The sequence below is a fragment of the Oncorhynchus tshawytscha genome, linkage group LG10, assembly GCF_018296145.1.
Source record: "Oncorhynchus tshawytscha isolate Ot180627B linkage group LG10, Otsh_v2.0, whole genome shotgun sequence".
Lineage (NCBI taxonomy): Eukaryota > Metazoa > Chordata > Actinopteri > Salmoniformes > Salmonidae > Oncorhynchus > Oncorhynchus tshawytscha.
The window spans coordinates 11,606,687-11,625,865 of NC_056438.1; the positions used below are offsets into that span (position 1 = coordinate 11,606,687).

Here is a 19,179-nt window from a genome sequence, read left to right on the forward strand (position 1 = left end):
ACTTAAGGACAGCCTGGAAGGTAGAGGCTCGGGTCATGTCAAACACCACCAACGCACCCACAGCCTCACGGTAGTACACTCGCGTCATGTTGCCATAGCGCTCCTGGCCTGGGGACACAACAACAGTGATATACCAACAACTACAACAATAACAACAATCTTTTTCAATAAAATTATGTAAGCAACTAAGTGTGTGTGTGTGTGTGTGTGTGTGTGTGTGTGTGTGTGTGTGTGTGTGTGTGTGTGTGTGTATATATATACACACACACACATACGTGAGTTTTCTACGTGTGTCCTCTGCGAGGTGTGTGTGTGTGTGTGTGTGTGTGTGTGTGCGTGTGTGTGCGTGTGTGTGCGTGTGTGTGTGTGTGTGTGTGTGTGTGTGTGTGTGTGCGTGTGTGTGTGTGTGTGTGTGTGTGTGTGTGTGTGTGTGTGTGTGTGTGTGTGTGTGTGTGTGTGTGTGTGTATACACACACACATGTGAGTTTTCTAATGTGTAAATGTAATTTCTCCTGGAAGTTAACCTCTCTCACATGATACTAATATACCGGGAAAAACCATCTGATAGACAGACACGCTATTTTAGGGCACAAACACAGGTCTGAAAAGACCATAAGAAACCTGGGGGAAATTAATTTCACCTCTGACCATAACATTTAGATAGACAGAGACAGACAGAGACAGACAGGAGACAGACAGGAGACAGACAGAGACAGACAGAGACAGACAGAGACAGACAGGAGACAGACAGGAGACAGACAGGAGACAGACAGACAGAGACAGACAGAGACAGACAGAGACAGACAGAGACAGACAGAGACAGACAGAGACAGACAGAGACAGACAGGAGACAGACAGAGACAGACAGAGACAGACAGAGACAGACAGGAGACAGACAGGAGACAGACAGGAGACAGACAGACAGAGACAGACAGAGAGAGAGACAGAGACAGACAGAACAGTCTCTCTCTTAACAACAACACATTCTGTTCAGGATGTGTAATGAAAAACGCTATATATATACAAAAGTATGTGGACACCCCTTCAAATGAATGGATTCAGCCATTTTAGCCACAACCCGTTGCTGAATCTCTATATAATTGAGCACACAGCCATGCAATCTCCATAGACAAACATTGACAGTAGACTGACCTTACTGAAGAGCTCAGTGACTTTCAACGTGGCACCATCATAGGATGCCACCTTTCCAACAAGTCAGTTTGTCAGATTTCTGCCCTGCTAGAACTGCCCCGGTCAACTGTAATTACTGTTATTGTGAAGTGGGAACGTCTAGGAGCAACAACGGCTCGGCCGCATAGTGGTAGACCACACAAGCTCACAGAATGGGACCGGCGAGTGCTGAAGCGTGTAGCGCGTAAAAATAGTCTGTCCTCGGTTGCAACACTCACTACCGAGTCCCAAACTGCCTCTGGAAGCAACGTCAACACAAAAACGGTTCTTCGGGAGCTTCATGAAATGAGCTTCCATGGCCAAGCAGCTGCACACAAGCCTGAGATCACCATGTGGAATGTCAAGCATCGGCTGGAGTGGTGTAAAGCTCACTGCCATGAGACTCTGGAGCAGTGGAAACACGTTATCTGGAGTGATGAATCACGCTTCACCACATGGCAGTCCGACAGACTATGTTTGGCGGATGCCAGGAGAATGCTACCTGCCCCAATGCACAGTGCCAACTGTAAAGCTTGAATGAGGAGGAATAATGGTCTGGGGCTGTTTATCATGGTTCGGGCTAAACCCCTTCGTTCCAATGAAGGGAAATCTTAACGCTACAACATACAATGACATTCTAGATGATTCTGTGCTTCCAACTTTGTGGCAAAAGTTTGGGGAAGGTTCTTTTCTGTTTCAGCAAGACAATACCCCTGTGCACAAAGCAAGATCCATACTGATATGGTTTGTCTAGATCGGTGTGGAAGAACTTGACTGGCCTGCACAGAGCCCCGACCTCAACCCCATCGAACACCTTTGGTATGAATTGGAACGCCGACTGCGAGCCAGGCCTAATCACCCAACATCAGTGCCCAACCTCACTCATGTTCTTGTAGCTGAATGGAAGAAGCATGTGGCAAGTCCCCGCAGCAATGTTCCAACATCTATCTAGGTGAAGGCCTTCCCAGAAGAGTGAAGGCTGTTATAGCAACAATGTTCCAACATCTATCTAGGTGAAGGCCTTCCCAGAAGAGTGGAGGCTGTTATAGCAACAAAGGGGGGAACCAACTCCATATTAATGCCCATGATTTTGGAATGAGCACGTGTCCACATCCTTTTGGTTGTATAATGTAGCGGTTGCTGCTAACACGCATTGCTTGAATAACATCAGATTAGCAACCTGGCAGAAAAGCCTTTTCCTACAATGTCTATCTCTGTTTACCACACCATCTCTGTCTATCCACTGCATGCATGCATTGTGCCATTCCACAACGTCTATCTCTGTTTACCACGCCATCTCTGTCTATCCACTGCAACGTCTATCTCTGTTTACCACGCCATCTCTGTCTATCCACTGCAACGTCTATCTCTGTTTACCACGCCATCTCTGTCTATCCACTGCAACGTCTATCTCCATTCACTAAGTCCACATATGCTTCTACAGGAGAGATGAGTTCCCACTGAGCTTTAAACACATAGCCCTAAGGACAAACTGTTTAGGACTCCTATTGACAATGAGGTTCAGGGCAGGAGTGCTGATGTAGGATCCGTTTCTGCTGATGTAGGATCCGTTTTCTATCCTTATATAGCAGCGTTTCCCAAACTTGGTTCTCTGGACCCCAAGGGGTGCACGTTGTTGTTGTTGTTGTATAATTGGGCTACTTTCGGGCTACTTTCGGGCTACTTTTGGGCTACTTTCACCCCTTTTTCGTGATCTCCAAATGGGTAGTTACAGTCTTGTCTCATCGCTGCACCTCCCGTACGGACTCGAGAGAGGTGAAGGTCGAGAGCCATGCGTCCTCTGAAACACGACCATGTCAAGTCGCACTGCTTCTTGACACACTGCTCGCTTAACCTGGTAGCCAGCCACACCAATGTGTTGGAAGGAACACCGTCCACCTGGCAACCATATCAGTGTGCACTGCACCCTGCCCGCCACAGGAATCGCTAGAGAGCAATGGGACAAGGAAATCCTGGCCGGCCAAACCCTCCCCTAGCTTGGACGACGCTGGGCCAAACCCTCCCCTAGCTTGGACGACGCTGGGCCAAACCCTCCCCTAGCTTGGACGACGCTGGGCCAAACCCTCCCTAGCTTGGACGACGCTGGGCCAAACCCTCCCTAGCTTGGACGACGCTGGGCCAAACCCTCCCCTAGCTTGGACGACGCTGGGCCAAACCCTCCCCTAGCTTGGACGACGCTGGGCCAAACCCTCCCCTAGCTTGGACGACGCTGGGCCAATTGTGCGCCACCTCAAGGGTGTCCCAGTCACGGCCAGCTGTGACATAGCCTGGGATTGAACCCGGATCTGTAGTGACGCCTCAAGCCTTGCGATGCAATACCTGACCGCTGCGCCACTCAGGAGGCCAGGTGTTTGGTTTTTGCCCCAGAACTACACAGCTGATTGAAATAATCAACTTAATCATCAAGCTTTGTTCATTTGAATCAGCTGTGTAGTGTTTGGGCAAAAAAATAAAAAAGGTGCACCTCTTGAGGTCCCGCGGACCAGCTTTGGGAAACACTGGTCTGTAAATTATAGCATGATATGGATGTGGCAGGAGACCTGGGGGCTGTATGTATAAAGTGTCTCAGAGTGAGAGCGCTGATCTCGGATCAGATTCCCCCTGTCCGTATACTCTTAATTCATTTTTTATCAAAAAAGGAAATCTTGGTCCAAGATCAGCGTTATTAAAAAAATACCAGATCAGCACACCTACTCTCAACGGAACCCTGGCGTGAGAATGACTGGTCATCATACACACTGACAGCTGGTAGACATGGTGTGGTGTCATTATCTTTGGTGGAGATGATTAGGAGGGAAAAGTCTAGATGATACAGCACCATAAACGGTCTGCACTGTTGACAGATGGGCTAAAACACACACCCCAAATGCTTTACTATACCTGAGAAGACTTTTTTGTGGACCAACAATTGATTCCCATTCAAAATCCTATTTTCCCTAACCTCAAATTTAACCCTAATTTTAAGCCTAATTCTAACCCCTAAACCTAAAATAACATTTGTACAAGTAAGGACTGGCAACATATCCTCACTTCTCTGAATGTTAGTTGGTTTACTATTCTAGTGAGGACTTCTGGTACACATACATATACACACACACACACACACACACACAGTCAATTACAAAGACTCAATAATATATAGGTGCTTGTGCGCGCGGCTTTGTCCGGAGTGCGTGCATGCCAGCGTTTTGGGCATCATTTGTTACTGATTAAGAGCTTAACCTATCGTCAAGACTCCTATGTGTCATATAAAAATAGAAACGTTACAAAACTATAGGTTATTTTAGTTACACCTTATTAGCTTGCCAACCGAGTGGCCGATACCATTTAACGTGGAGCATGACCTAAGTGCGTGACATATTGTAGACTTGTGTGTCTTATAAAATAATACACAGTTATGCAACTCAAAAGGTAGCCAACGTAGGGTAGGTAATTACAATAAGGTAATTCATTTAGGCTACTAACCGGCTATGTCCCACAACTGCAGACGCACCACCGTCTTGTGATCCCAATTGAGGATTTTGAGAGCGAAGTCTACTCCTATGGTGGCCCGGTAATGTTGAGAGAATATCTGATGGACATAACGCTTGATTATGGACGTCTTGCCGACACCTAAGTCACCGATGACCAGGACCTTGAGCAAGCGTTGTTGCTGCATGGTTGGGCTATGAGTTGGTAGAAAACAATCAAGTCTAGTTACACCACATTATTGTCCACATAGAAATGTTTTATGAAAAATGACACGCAGAAAAAAATATTCCAAAAACCAGTCTCTTTTTTCAGTTGTTTTTATTCCATATGGGTCCACTTTTCGCAGCTCTCTTCTCCCGTTACTGAAGTTGTAAACTGTCTTATTTGTCACACAGACAAGTCAATTGATAGAGAAAAAACATTTACATCCCGTCTCCACTTATTCAAAATATGCACTCAAAAATAGTCCGGAAGTTATTTTTATTTTCTCCGTTTTTCTATGAATCCACGCACGACTGTGCGTATTGGTGGCTCTTCACCCGTTACCTAACCTTCATTCCATCTGGCGCTAAAAAGGAGAACTTCTAAAAAGTGCTGTCAGCGCAAAGTCATTAACTAACTGTCAAATGAGGTCAAACAGCCTGCGGTCTGTGTGCGTGCTCAACTTTTCTAAAAGTCGTTGCAGTTTATCTGCCCGTCAGCTGTTTGACGACCACACCCCTTTAACCGATCAAATAAAGGCCAACTACACCACATAATTATTCACATAGAAAAATGTCATGGAAAATTACATAAAGAAACAAATTGTCCAAGCAGTGGTTAAAAAAGTACCCAATTGTCATACTTGAGTAAAAGATACGTTTATAGAAAATTACTCAAGTGAAAGTGAAAGTCACCCAGTAAAATACTACTCGAGTAAAAGTCTAAATGTATTTGGTTTTAAATATATTTAAGTATCAAAAGTAAAAGTATAAATAATTTCAGATTCCTTATATAAAGCAAACTAGATGGCATAATGTTATCGTATTTTTTACAAATATATACGGATAGCCAGGGGCATGCTCCACCACGGACTTAATTTACAAACGAAGCATGTGTGTTTAGTGAGTCTGCCAGATCAGAGGCAATAGGGATGACCAGGGAAGTTCTCTTGATAAGTGTGTGAATTAGGCTATTTTCCTGTCTTGCTGAGCATTCAAAATGTAACGAGTAAATTAGGGTGTCAGGAAAATATATATATATATATATATATATATATATATATATAAAAAGTAAAGTACAGATACCCCCCCAAAAACGAATTAAGTAGTACTTTCACGTATTTTTACCTAAATACTGTACTTCACTGAGTCCAAGTCAGTGTCTATCTTTTTTCTCGTTCCATATGGGTCGACTTTTCAGCAGCTCCATTTTCCCCATTACCTGAAGTTGTCTGTATGCCAAATAAGGTAATCCTCCACATATTCTAGCCTAAACCAGTACATTAATTGATAGAGAGAAATAAAGAAACATTCATATCCTGTCACACTTATTACAAATATGCATTCTCAAAAATATTCCAGTTTATTTATTTGATCACTTTTTCTATTTCGATACACGTCCCATGAATTCACGCACAACTGTCCGTGTTGGTGACGTGTTGGTGACCATTCCAGCTAGTGCAAAAAAGTTATAAAAAGTGATGTCATCAACTGTCAAGTTAGGTCAAGCAGCCTGTGTGCGCGCGATCATCTCATGTATAAGCAGTTGCCATTCTTCTGAGCGTGAAGCGTCTCCTGCCCAGCCGTCAGCTGTTTGACGACCACACCCCTTTACCCGATAAAGTTGTCTACGCCCACACAAGCCTGGTTTTTCTACGCCTGCTATGATAGGTTAACACAAGCCTGGTCGTTCTACGGCTGCTACCATAGGTTAACAAGCCAAACGTTCACTGTCCTGTCTGTCCATCGCTCTGACGCAACATAGCGCAGCAGGGGGAAACCAAAAAATATACATTTACCAGTGTATGTCCCGAATGGAGCAGTGGTCTGAGGTGTCACTACAGACTCTGGTTCGATTCCAGGCTGTCCCATTGCGCGGCGCACAATTGGCCCAGCGTCGTATGGGTTAGGCGGTCATTGTAAATAAGAAGTAGTTCTTCACGGACTTGCCTAGTCAAATAAAGGTTGAATAAAATCAAGAAAAATTCGTCCCAGCGCACTGTCAAGCATCGGTTGGTTACCGACATTAACGCATAAAAAGTCCATTTTACACGCAGAATTATAAACCGTTTTATCAAATTGAACAAGCTCCAATACATGTTTTATATCAGCGGGTCTGTTTGGTAGGCAGTATGTAGGGAATAAACAGCTCCGTTATTAAGGAATTAGTGCGTTCACCCACCAAAAAGGGTTGCCATACAACAGGTAAAATGATTGATATGCTATAAAAACAAAACCACAACATTTAAATAGGATTTTTATAATGGTGTTATAACAAGAGTTGATATATAGGCCTCGTCTAATAGAGTTTTCTTTTGTGCTATTTGTGTCGCTGTGGGTTTTTGTAGAGATGAGAAAAGTGGTTGTCCGCCTCTATATTGATGTTTACGGTAGTAGTGGTGCTGATGCGGGCGGGGAAGTGGAATGAGTCAGGGTCTGTGATGCTGCTGCTAGCGCTGCCATTTCATCAACAGCAACATTCATTTCATAACATTTTGCGGCCTTCAAAAACTGTAAACGAAAAAAAGAGAGTAGTGAAAAGAAAACGAACCCCGTCGAATGTATCACATTCGAAACGAGTGTGGTTTTAGACAATAGTGTAGACTTCCGTTTACAAATAATAACCTTTTGTGGAGTAAAGCGTGCTGTGGATTCTTCTCTTAGACCTAGGCCGTTCGAGCCCGTTGTTATCGTTATAAACCGTAATAAAGACATTAGACCCGTGGTTGGATCTCTCCAGGGGAATTGTAAACTGTGGTTTATGTGTCGCTGTAAGACCTTTTTCCGGAGTTTGTTCTACGAAAGAGGAGACGAGCTTCTCGAAACGATGGAACCTGCAGCATTCGGGTTCTGAACGCCGCAACTAAACAACGTAAGATGAAACCATTCCACGTTCTCCTAGGCTATAGGCCTTTCTCGTAATTGTGACCTAGATCCCATTAAAATACATTTTAAATTTCAGGATAACGATGAGAGACATAAGAAAAGGTTTTGAATAAAGTGGATGAAGTTACACTGCTTGTGGTCTTGGAAGCCTGTTATGAGAGTGACAGATGTGATGTGGTAAAGTTCATCAAATCATCGTGTAGATTCTATTCTAGCCAGCTGTTCTCCTTTCGATTCCACATTAGCCTACTGACAGATCAGGTTGAATTATCCCTATAATAAAAACAACAATCAATTGTCCTGTCATAAGGAAACATGGAGGGGCCCATTCATTGACCTTGGTAGGTCTGGAAAAAAAACATTTGATTTGAATCCAAAAGCACCTTATGTGAAATATCATTTTGACATTTTAGTCTCTTAGCAGACTCCCTTATCCAGAGAGACTTACAGTAGTGAGTGGAAACATGTACATACTGGTCCCCTGTGGGAATCGAACCCACAACCCTGGCGTTGCAAGCCCCATGTGCTACCAAATGAGCCACATCCACGGTATGCTCTACAATAGACATCGTTTTGTCCCCTATAGGTGACTGTAATAGGTTACAGTCAACTGTCCGTGTCAATGCTCCAGAGATCCTAGTTAAAGCCGATATCCGGGCTGAGTCAACAGCTATGGGGGTGGGTATTATGGTTATTCTCTAGGGGATCTGTGTCCACGGCAGGCAGAGTGTTTGCATATTAAGCGGACTGTGTAATCCCCTGGCCAGGCAGAGTGAGGTAGTGGGGGTGAGCTTTAGTTGGCACTAGAGGCAGTGTGATGGCTGGATAACCAGGCCTGTGCATAGAATGTAATACCATAATAAATGATTGCATCGTAGTGTTTTCAATAAGCATAGTTCTACAGAACATGGAATAGAATATAGAATCAAATATGTAAGCTATATTACTTACCTGCCACTGGCTACAACTAGAATTAAATCACGTTATTTTTCTTAGAGGGAAATTCAACAGGGCTTTGTATATTCAGCAATAAAATAAATCCTTGATAACCTAAAAATAAATCCTTGATAACCTAAAACAGACTATCAGATAGGTGACATAGCCAAGTCAAGTGTCTTGATAGTAGGCCAACATAGGCTAGAAAATCAGATCTCCTCTAGTCACATGCTTGTAATTAAACATGTGGCTATAATAGGCATTATAAACTGGGTGGTTTGAGCCCTGAATTCTGATTGGCTGAAGGTCATGGTATATCAGACCGTATACCACGGGTATGCCAAAACATGTATTTTTACTTCTCTAATTATGTTGGTAACCAGTTTATAATAGCAATAAGGAACCTCAGGGGTTTGTGGTTTGTGGCCAATATACCACGGCTAAGGGCTGTATCCAGGCACTCCACATTGCGTCGGGCAGAGGAAACATTCCTTAGCTGTGGTATATTGGCCATATACCACACCTCCTCGGGCCTTATTGCTTTATTGTAACACCGGGGGCCTAGATAAAAACCATGGCCATATCAAGATGAGGAGAAGTACAGCCTTTTAACTCATCACCAGGGCCGTCTCTAGCCTTCTGTGGTCCCCAAGTGAACACTGTTGTTACGGGTTACCTGTCTGATTCTGGTTTTGTGCGTCCATTCGCCTGTGTCTCTCTCCACGTGCCCGATTTACCCAACAACAGAAGCTAGACAGTAGTCACCATGGAGGCGATATGGCTGTACCAGTTCCGACTCATCGTCATTGGGGACTCGACGGTGGGGAAATCGTGTTTGATCCGGCGGTTCACAGAGGGACGCTTCGCCCAGGTGAGCGACCCCACAGTCGGCGTAGATTTCTTCTCTCGCCTGGTGGAGATTGAGCCGGGGAAACGGATCAAGCTACAGATCTGGGATACTGCGGGACAGGAGCGGTTCAGGTATGGTTTGTGTGTGTGTGTGTGTGTGTGTGTGTGTGTGTGTGTGTGAGTGTGCGTGCGTGCGGGGGGGGGGTCTAAGGATGGTGACAGGTATTTATCTTCGAATATTAACCTCTTTCGGTAGTGATCTATCATAGCCTACCTTTCGAATGACAACGCGCTCTGCTGTGTCAATGCTGCTTCCTGTCCCAACAAGACTGAGGTCCACACTGAAGTCAGGTTGTGTCATTCCACTACTGATTAGGGTTATTGACGGGTCAAATAAGCCTTATTATGCAAAGTACAAAGGGTATGCGGTTATTGGCCTATTTAAACATCTACAGGAACATCGGTAACACATTGGACATGCATGCCTAAATAGGCCTGATAGACATTTCTAAAACATACAAAACAAGTATATGAGGATCCTTTTTTAAATAAATAAAGATACATCTTACATTTAAATAGGTAGCAGCCTTTGAACACACGCGCTTCGTCAGCGTTCCATCTCTCCATCATTTCCTGCTCTATATCTGTGTCTTCTGATTCATTTCAACTGTTTCTTATGAATATTTTACCAGCCTCCTATCTTCATTCTCTCTTTCTTGAAGTCCTCTTCTTCCATCTCCCCTTCCCTCTATCCACCCACACCTTTCCTGCCTGTCATATCCCTCCTCCCACTTCTTCTCCCCTTCCTGTCCTCCCTCCCTCCCGCCTCTCACATTTTATCTTTCTCTCTTCTGCCAAACTTTCCCTCTCCCGCACTACCCACTCTCTCCCGCACTACCCACTCTCTCCCGCACTACCCACTCTCTCCCGCACTACCCACTCTCTCCCGCACTACCCACTCTCTCCCGCACTACCCACTCTCTCCCGCACTACCCACTCTCTCCCGCACTCCCACTCTCTCCCTCACTACCCACTCTCTCCCTCACTACCCACTCTCTCCCTCACTACCCACTCTCTCCCTCACTACCCACTCTCTCCCTCACTACCCACTCTCCCTTTTTCTAACCTTTATATCTGTCTAACACCTCTCTCCCTCACGCTCTTCTTTTAGTTCAGAACGACACTATTTGTCTTCGTGATGAGTGTGATGCAACAGTAAGACTCTTGATAACATCTCGATGTTTCCTCAATGATGTGGATGTTTCTATCCTCCACTGTGATCTGCCATGTCATCCAGGTTCAGCTTAGTAGCCAATAGTCCATCTATATCTCATGTTCTCTCTCATCTCAACCCTCTCTCAGGTCCATCACAAGAGCCTACTATCGTAACTCGGTGGGCGGGCTCCTGCTGTTTGACATCACAAACCGTCGCTCCTTCCAGAACGTTCATGATTGGCTAGAGGAGGCCCGGAGTCACGTCCAACCACACAGCATCGTGTTCCTATTGGTCGGACACAAGTGTGACCTGGAGCCTCAGCGTCAGGTAGCCTATCAGAATGTGTGTGTGTGTGTGTTTGATTGAGCATTGGAAGAAAGAATCCTCACCCTAACAAAGGACACTATAAATGACGCCTGAAATACATTTCTATGAAATCAGACAATAAAATAGAATCTTTACCTTTAAATTTTTTTTTTTTAAATCGCCAGGTGACTCGTCAGGAAGCTGAGAAACTCGCCAGCGCCTACGGGATGCGTTACGTAGAAACCTCGGCCCGCGACGCCATCAATGTGGAGCACGCCTTCACGGAGCTGACCAGGGACATCTTCCACCTGGTGAGGAGAAAACCTTCTTCAACCGGAGTCAAAAATCAAAATGGAGTCACATTTTCAATGCTAACCCTTGGCTATTAAAGCAATGGGCTGGTCCCATAAACTGGTACCACATGGTACAAACCTACGCTTGTGAAAACATAAATCTCAAAGAAACTAAATTGTAATTAATATACAATTATTAGGTTATTGACATTTTAACAAGTCATTTCAAAATAAATACCTGATAAATACTAGGGCTGGGAATTGCCAGGGACCTCACGATACAATAGTATTACAATACTCACAATAGTATTACAATACTCACAATAGTATTACAATACTCACAATAGTATTACAATACTCACAATAGTATTACAATACTCACAATAGTATTACAATAGTATTACAATACTCAGGTGCTGATATGTTTTGTGATTCTCCCGATTCTATATGTATTGCTGTTTGATACTGTGATTTTATTGTGATGATGATGTTCCAAACATATGGCTCACTATATGTCTGCTGCAGAGAGACGAGAGAGAGAGAGCAGGAGAAAACAGTTTGAATCAGTCAGGGAAACAAATAGCATGTTGGCTCACTATATGTCTGCTGCAGAGAGACGAGAGAGAGAGAGCAGGAGAAAACAGTTTGAATCAGTCAGGGAAACAAATAGCATGTTGGCTCACTATATGTCTGCTGCAGAGAGACGAGAGAGAGAGAGAGAGAGAGGAGAAAACAGTTTGAATCAGTCAGGGAAACAAATAGCATGCTGGCTCACTATATGTCTGCTGCAGAGACGAGAGAGAGAGCAGGAGAAAACAGTTTGAATCAGTCAGGGAAACAAATAGCATGTTGGCTCAGTATTTAGAAAGAAGATGGAGAACAAGCTATAGGATTTGGAGCAGGTATAGCCAACTAGCGCTAGTTAACACAACCTACAGTAGCAATAAATAAATACTTGGAGAATAATATTGCGATATGTAACTATCGATTCCCCCCCATCACTACTAATAAAATAAGTGTTACCTTAATTAATCGAAAGCCTCTGCATGCGAATACGACATCTTAACCTTGATATCTTGGCCCTAGGTGAGGAGCGGTGACATCACTATCCAGGAGGGTTGGGAAGGGGTGAAGAGCGGCTTCGTCCCCAACGTGGTCCACTCCTCCGAGGAAGTCACCAAGAGTGACCGGCGGTGCCTCTGCTGATCTGGAGGGATCACTAGAGAGATCTCTGACTCAAGCCTGGTTTCACCTAGGTCCTCCTGGATCCATTTCAGCTCTAGTTTAGCAATTTCCCTCTGCTGATCTGCATCAGGATGGAGGGATCTTACCCACAACTATACTACATGGTCAAAAGTATGTGGACACATCAAATTAGTGGATTTTGCTATTTCAGCCACACCTGTTGATGACAGGTATATAAAATCGAGCACACCGCCATGCAATCTCCATAGACAAACATTGGCAGTAGAATGGCCCGTACTGAACAGCTCAGTGACTTTCAATGTGGCACCATCATAGGATGCCACCTTTCCAACAAGTCAGTTTGTCAGATTTCTGCCCTGCAAGAGCTGCTCCAGTCAACTGTAAGTGCTGTTATTCTGAAGTGGAAACATCTAGGAGCAACAGCGGCCCAGATGCGAAGTGGTAGGCCACACAAGCTCACAGGTTGTCGAGATCGGTGTGGAAGAACTTGACTGGCCTGCATAGAGCCCTGACTTCAACCCCATCAAACACCTTTGGGATTAATTGGAATGCCGAGTGCGAGCCAGGCCTAATCGCCCAACATCAGTGCCCAACCTCACTCATGCTCGTGACTGAATGGAAGCAAGTCCCTGCAGCAATGTTCCAACATCTAGTGGAAAGCCTTCCAGGAAAAGTGGAGGCTGTTATAGCAGCAAAGGGCAAACCAACTCCATATTAATGCCCATGATTTTGGAATGAGATGTTTGACTAGCAGGTGTCCACAGACTTTTGGCCATGTAGTATAAATCCCTGGTTTCCCCATCTCCTTTCTTCCAATATGCAATCCCATAACACAATTTATACAGCCAGAAGGCACTCACACCATGGTTGGACAAGGTTTAGCCAAAACGACATTGTATTTGACTCAGTTTAAAGGAGACTAAGATGGAGGGGGGGCTCTCAAAAAGTCTCTTTTTCCCCCACCCATCATCCAACGACCACTGTACAATCCCTATCCAACACCATAATGGACTTTATGGACCCTGTAGACAGGGATGTAAGGGAACGACTGTTTGACTGACAGTACAGGTGGACAAAGTGACTCCAGGGACTTATTCACTTCACATCAAACGGAGAAAATGGACAAAACAGGAAGGGACAACCTGAACCAATAAGAAACTCGTTTTTTTTAAGCAAAGCATTTTTTTCCCTTCTTCTTATTAATGGTGTGCACTAATGAATACGACCCAGTAAAAGGTGGGCTATAAGGGGATATTAGGCATCCCTGAGTACCGGTACATTACCTGAACATTACCTGTCCCCTTTGCAAGAATCCAAATCCCTGAGGAGGGTCAAACTGACAACAGAGGAGGACTATTTATTTTAGTACGTTTGAACAATGTCTCTGGAACTTGTCCTAGTGATTCTGGAATCTAGCGGAGGAACCCATGGTAACAGCTAGGAGAACATACTCTAAAAACACCATAACAACCTAGAATTCCACACCTGCGGACATCTAAATTACAGTTAACTCTATAGACACAAGTATGGCAACAGACATGTGCATTCAATATCTCAAATCAGTATAGAAATAAGGACACTCATTCCAAAAAATAAAATCACATTTTGTTAATGACTAAGACTATGTAACAATAACCTTTCTGGTTTGGTAACTGAAACATGAAATGGTTTGGGCACAATAGGTGGAGGGACAGAACTTGCTGCGTTGTAACAAATGGTGTCCTACATTTTATTTTCAGTTGAAGATGTTTTGTAGCCACTGTGTTCAAAGGTCAATTTCTTTCTCATCAGAAAAAACTATGATTCCTTCGTCTCTAGTGATGAGATTGAAATAAGATTTTAATAATCTGATAAGGTTATTTGTTTTGGATTGGGGAAGTGCCATTGCTTTCCTCTGAATGGGCGAGTGTATACTACTGATTCTGTAGGGCACCTTTTCATCTACATGATTTGTGTAATAACTGCAAGGATGAACTGCTATCGTCCACCTTTTCCAAAGAGTGATGCATTGTCGTATGTCAATCTAACATTTCAGGGCCAGGGGAGCTGGGGTGACTGTGTACATTATCATGTAGGATTACCCTTGACAAGGAAGAGTGGATGGTAAACGTTCTCAATCATCAAATCTGGGACCATTTTGCAGAGTCTTGACGGGGGACTTTTCGCTCCTTTACGACTTGGATCACGAATGGACTTCTTTGGGTTACTATGTGCTTTTCCCAGTTTCGTGGACATTCTAGTTCTAGAACAGAATCTTGGACATCATGATGTTCCACCCGTCAAATTAGAACAGAGTAGAATTCTATTCAGTGCTCTTAACTGAACAACGGTGTCTTCACCAATCTCCTCCAATGCTTATACCGTATCAGAGTAGTCTGTCTAGACAGATGGGTTGAGACTAGTATCAGAGGGTTCAAGGAGTTTGGATCAGTTGCTCCTCATCATCTAATAAGACACTATGTAAGTAAGGTCTCTAATCACAGATATAGGATCAGATTACCAGAGCCCCCAACACTAACCTTTACCAGTAGACTAACACAAAGACATCGGATCCTGTATCGGTTCTTAGAGGCAACTTCTATCTACTGTGTCACACACAAGCAGACGTGGGGCGCGTTCAGCAACGTTTTGGAAAGTTCAAGATAGAAATTTGCTCTGTGGCATATAGAACAATGTTCCACGTTTAGCTCTATTCATGGAAATTCTAACTACATCGTTCGACAATGTCGGCTACTGAACGTGGACAAGCAGTTACTTAGCCAGGTAAAACCAGACATACTGAAAGGAAACAAAAAGAGAAGCTCTGTGAAATCAGTTGGATACCAGGCTAGCTGTTGCTCATAAACAATATAACACGCAAGTAGACCATCAATGTACAGCATTACTAGGGTCATATTCATTGGGCACCAAACGGAAGACAACAGACTGAAACAAGAGAGGAAACTACCCTCTCTGTTTTGCAACATTGTGCCCTAATGAATAGGACCCAGGATGAATCTTTTCATTTTACCTGATGGCATCTTCTTCTCTTTGTCTCCAATCTGTACAATACCATGTAACTACTGTTCATTCAATTCAACATCTATGGAACTTTCTGGGCCACTACTATTCTATCAAAACAACTTGAAATGTACTAAAAAAAAAATCAATAAAAAATGTGACCGGTAAAACACCAGTTTTGCTCCGTGTGTCTTACATTGTAGCACCCGCGTGTGTGTAGTGACATCATAATGGGTTACTCATTGCAGTGCCAGAAATCAACCACTAGATGACAATACAAGGCAAATAGGTGTCATTGTCAACCAGCTTGTCTGTGGGGGAGTCTAGTTATACGCAGACCAGAGGTGTTCTCTCTCCACTGATTAGAAAGGAACTTAAAAAGGGGGGAAAAAATATGCATGGGATGAGTTTGACACCCCAGCATTTAGAAAGGGTGATACCTAGTCAGTTGTCCAACTGAATGCGTTCAACTGAAACGTGACTTTGCATTTAACCGAACCAATCAGAGAGGTGCGGGGGTTTGCCTTAATCGACATCCACGTCTTTGGCGCTCGGGGAACAGTGGGTTAACTGCCTCGCTCTGGGGTAGAATGACAGATTTTTTACCTTGTCAGTCCAGGGATTGACACTGGCCCAACGCTCTAACCACAAGGCTACCTGCCGACAATGGAGAAATGAATAATTGCCAGAAGAAAAAAAACTAGGTTATTGAAGGAATTATCCAAACAGCTAGAGCAGGTCAAGCTCTCTAAAGCTCCCTATTTCATTCCTAGCGGTGAGTCCGGTGCTACTATCCTAATCCTATTCAGCCCTTTAGAGACATAGGCTTCAGTTCAGATCACATGGGTTAACCCCTCATAGGGAATAGTTCAACCTAAATACCAACATTTGTCAAGACATAAAACCTCAAAAGCCTGGTTCCTCTCTAGGTTTCTTCCTAGGGAGTTTTCCCTAGCCACCATGCTTCTATACCTGCATTGCTTGCTGTTTAGGGTTTAAGGCTGGGTTTCTGTACAGCACTTTGAGATATCAGTTGATGTAAGGGCTATATAAATACATTTGATTGAAAAGTGATGCCAAGCATCCCAATCCTTTGGGATTGAGGCCTGTAGATTTATCCTCTTCCATAAATCACAACAGATGGTGTGGAATTGTCATTGTAAATAAGAATTGGTTCTTAACTGACCTGCCTAGTTAAATAAAAAATTACAGATGTTGCTATCAGATAGTAAAAGGATAGCCCACCCCCCATGTCAAAAACTGTGTTGATAGTGGGGCTGATCTCTTATCTCTGAGTAATCATTTGATCTCTGTCACCTCACCATACAACACCGGTAGGCAACCCTGTCGTGCTCTAGATGACACGGTAGAATTAACTTGACAATGGAGACTGGAGTACTATTACTTTTGTCTTTATATCTGAAGCATGGTAAGAATTAACACTGTTCACGCGGGCACACTTCAAACCGCAAGACAGCTCATTTACATATCCCCTTGACCATCCACCTCAGGAGTGATACTGATTGGCTGTTAAACACAAGGGTGTTTCATTAAAAGGTGTATAGTTCCATATATAACACAACTCTGTTCCTGGAGTGATGCAGATGGGACAAAATCCTGCAATAACTAGGAACCACACTGAGGTACTTCGCTAATTGATCAGTTCAGTGTTTAAAATCAACACGCGGTCTTCCAGGTCAGTTAAATGTAAAACATGCCGTGTCTACTGATGAAACTCTGGGTTTGTGGAGGAAGGGGAAGACCATCCTCAGTGAATTTCATAAAAACTAAAAATGGTAAAACATTAATAAAAGTTATCCTTTTTAGATAAAACTATACTAAATATAAAAATCACATCACCAAATAATTAAAACACTATTTTGCAAATAAGGTCAGACAGTACTCTGTAGGGAAGCACCATTGTGTAGCTGGAGGACAGCTAGTGTCCGTCCTCCTCTGGGTACATTGACTTCAATACAAAACCCAGGAGGCCCATGCTTCTCACCCCATCCATAGACTGACACAGTTATTATGACAATTTGAGGACGTCTTCCAGCCAATCAAGAGCTCTTGCAGCATGTCCACCCAATCAAAGGATCAGAGAATTAATCTAGTACTGAAAACAAACTACAGCTAGTTATCACTGCAGTGCATAAAATATGTTGAGTAGTTGACTCAAAGACAATAGTTGAACTGTTTTGAACAAATTCATTTCTTTCAAAATGAAGCAAGAACGAAATAGACTATTTTCACTTAGCTAGCAAATGTAGCTAGCTAGTTTAGCCTACTGAATCACCCTGCTCAAACAGAGGGATGCTATGTTAGCTAGCTGGCTATAACAGAGGGATGCTATGTTAGCTAGCTGGCTATAACAGAGGGATGCTATGTTAGCTAGCTGGCTATAACAGAGGGATGCTATGTTAGCTAGCTGGCTATAACAGAGGGATGCTATGTTAGCTAGCTGGCTATAACAGAGGGATGCTATGTTAGCTAGCTGGCTATAACAGAGGGATGCTATGTTAGCTAGCTGGCTAGGACTTTCCAACACAACACTGGAACCCTTTCAAATCATGGTAAGCTTTTGGTTTTACTAATTTATTGCCACCGGTGTAACTGCTTACTGACTGTACACTGTAACATTACTGCATGAAGCAGGTTTACTAACGCGGTGCTTTTAGTGGCTATGCTGACTATGACGTTACTTTAGCTAATATGGTGACGACGACATAGGCTGTGTGTAAATTAGTGGTTTGGCTTGGAAAGGTTTTTTCGCCTGGTCACATACAGCTGATGTGTTGTGTTTTTAACAGAATTGCATTTTATTTGTTCCCATTGACGTGCTATTCATCCGTTGCCAACACCTCATGATCTGTACACGATTCCTGGAAGTTGAAAATGTCCCAGTTCTTCCATGGTCTGCATACTCACCAGACATTTCATCCATTGAGCATGTTTGGGATGCTCTGGATCGACGAGCATGACAGCGTGTTCCAGTTCCCGCCATTATCCAGCAACTTCGCACAGCCATTGAAGAGGAGTGGGACAACATTCTACAGATCACAATCAACAGCCCGGGTCAACTCTATGGGAAGGACATGTGACAAATAGTGGTCACACCAGATACTGACTGGTTTTCTGAACCACACCCCTAACTTAAGGTATTTGTGACCATTAGATGCATATCTGTAATCCCAGTCATGTGAAATCCATTGATTAGGGCCTAATTAATTTAAATTGACCTATTGCATTATATGATCTAAGTAAAATATTTTAAAATTGCTTCATGTTGCGTTAATATTTTTGTTCAGTGTAGATGTCTCTCTCTCTTGGTGTCTTCCAATATATAAAACTCTTATTTTGAATTAATGTAATATCTCGTGTTCTAGTCTGTTACTGTTCTGTGTATTTGTACGTTTTTTGTGGACCCCAGGAAGAGTCGCTGCTGCATGTGCAGTAGCTAATGGGGATCCTAATGAACTAAACTACCTGCAAGCTGTTGGCTGGGGCGCAGGTGCCAAGACCAGAATAGGAACATTTGCTATTTAACACAACAGTTGTGACAAAACTATCGGCCGAGTTAAAAACGTTTTTTATTTATTTATTTTTATTCGGTGCATGAAAACTT

At 43.5% G+C, this 19,179-nt stretch overlaps 2 protein-coding genes across 2 annotated transcripts in view; one reads left to right on the forward strand and one right to left on the reverse strand.

Annotated features, from left to right (window-relative positions):
- The window catches only part of LOC112260954 (ras-related protein Rab-38-like), a gene marked incomplete at its 3' end in the record, with an annotated part of 15,831 nt that extends 10,480 nt beyond the window's left edge, over positions 1 to 5,351 (reverse strand). The window contains exons 1-2 of the mRNA XM_042329322.1: positions 4,657 to 5,351; positions 1 to 108 (exon numbers count right to left, since the gene is read on the reverse strand). The exon at positions 1 to 108 is cut by the window's left edge and continues 23 nt beyond it. Coding sequence (XP_042185256.1) covers positions 1 to 108; positions 4,657 to 4,849 — 301 coding nt within the window. The remainder of the gene's footprint in view (positions 109 to 4,656) is intronic.
- Positions 5,352 to 7,246: 1,895 nt separating this feature from the next.
- On the forward strand, positions 7,247 to 12,772 carry LOC121847414 (ras-related protein Rab-39B-like). The gene is made up of 5 exons (XM_042328122.1): positions 7,247 to 7,734; positions 9,432 to 9,665; positions 10,896 to 11,076; positions 11,241 to 11,366; positions 12,435 to 12,772. The coding sequence occupies exons 2-5, from the start codon at positions 9,451 to 9,453 to the stop codon at positions 12,552 to 12,554; spliced, it is 642 nt and encodes a 213-aa protein (XP_042184056.1). The 5' UTR covers positions 7,247 to 7,734; positions 9,432 to 9,450; the 3' UTR covers positions 12,555 to 12,772.
- Positions 12,773 to 19,179: the final 6,407 nt, after the last annotated feature.

Coding starts and splice junctions, on each gene's coding strand:
- LOC121847414 (XM_042328122.1), top strand. CDS start 9,451: ATGGAGGCGATATGGCTGTACCAGTTCCGACTCATCGTCATTGGGGAC. Junction 9,666..10,895: donor GCGGGACAGGAGCGGTTCAG/GTATGGTTTGTG, acceptor ACCCTCTCTCAG/GTCCATCACAAGAGCCTACT. Junction 11,367..12,434: donor CCAGGGACATCTTCCACCTG/GTGAGGAGAAAA, acceptor TCTTGGCCCTAG/GTGAGGAGCGGTGACATCAC.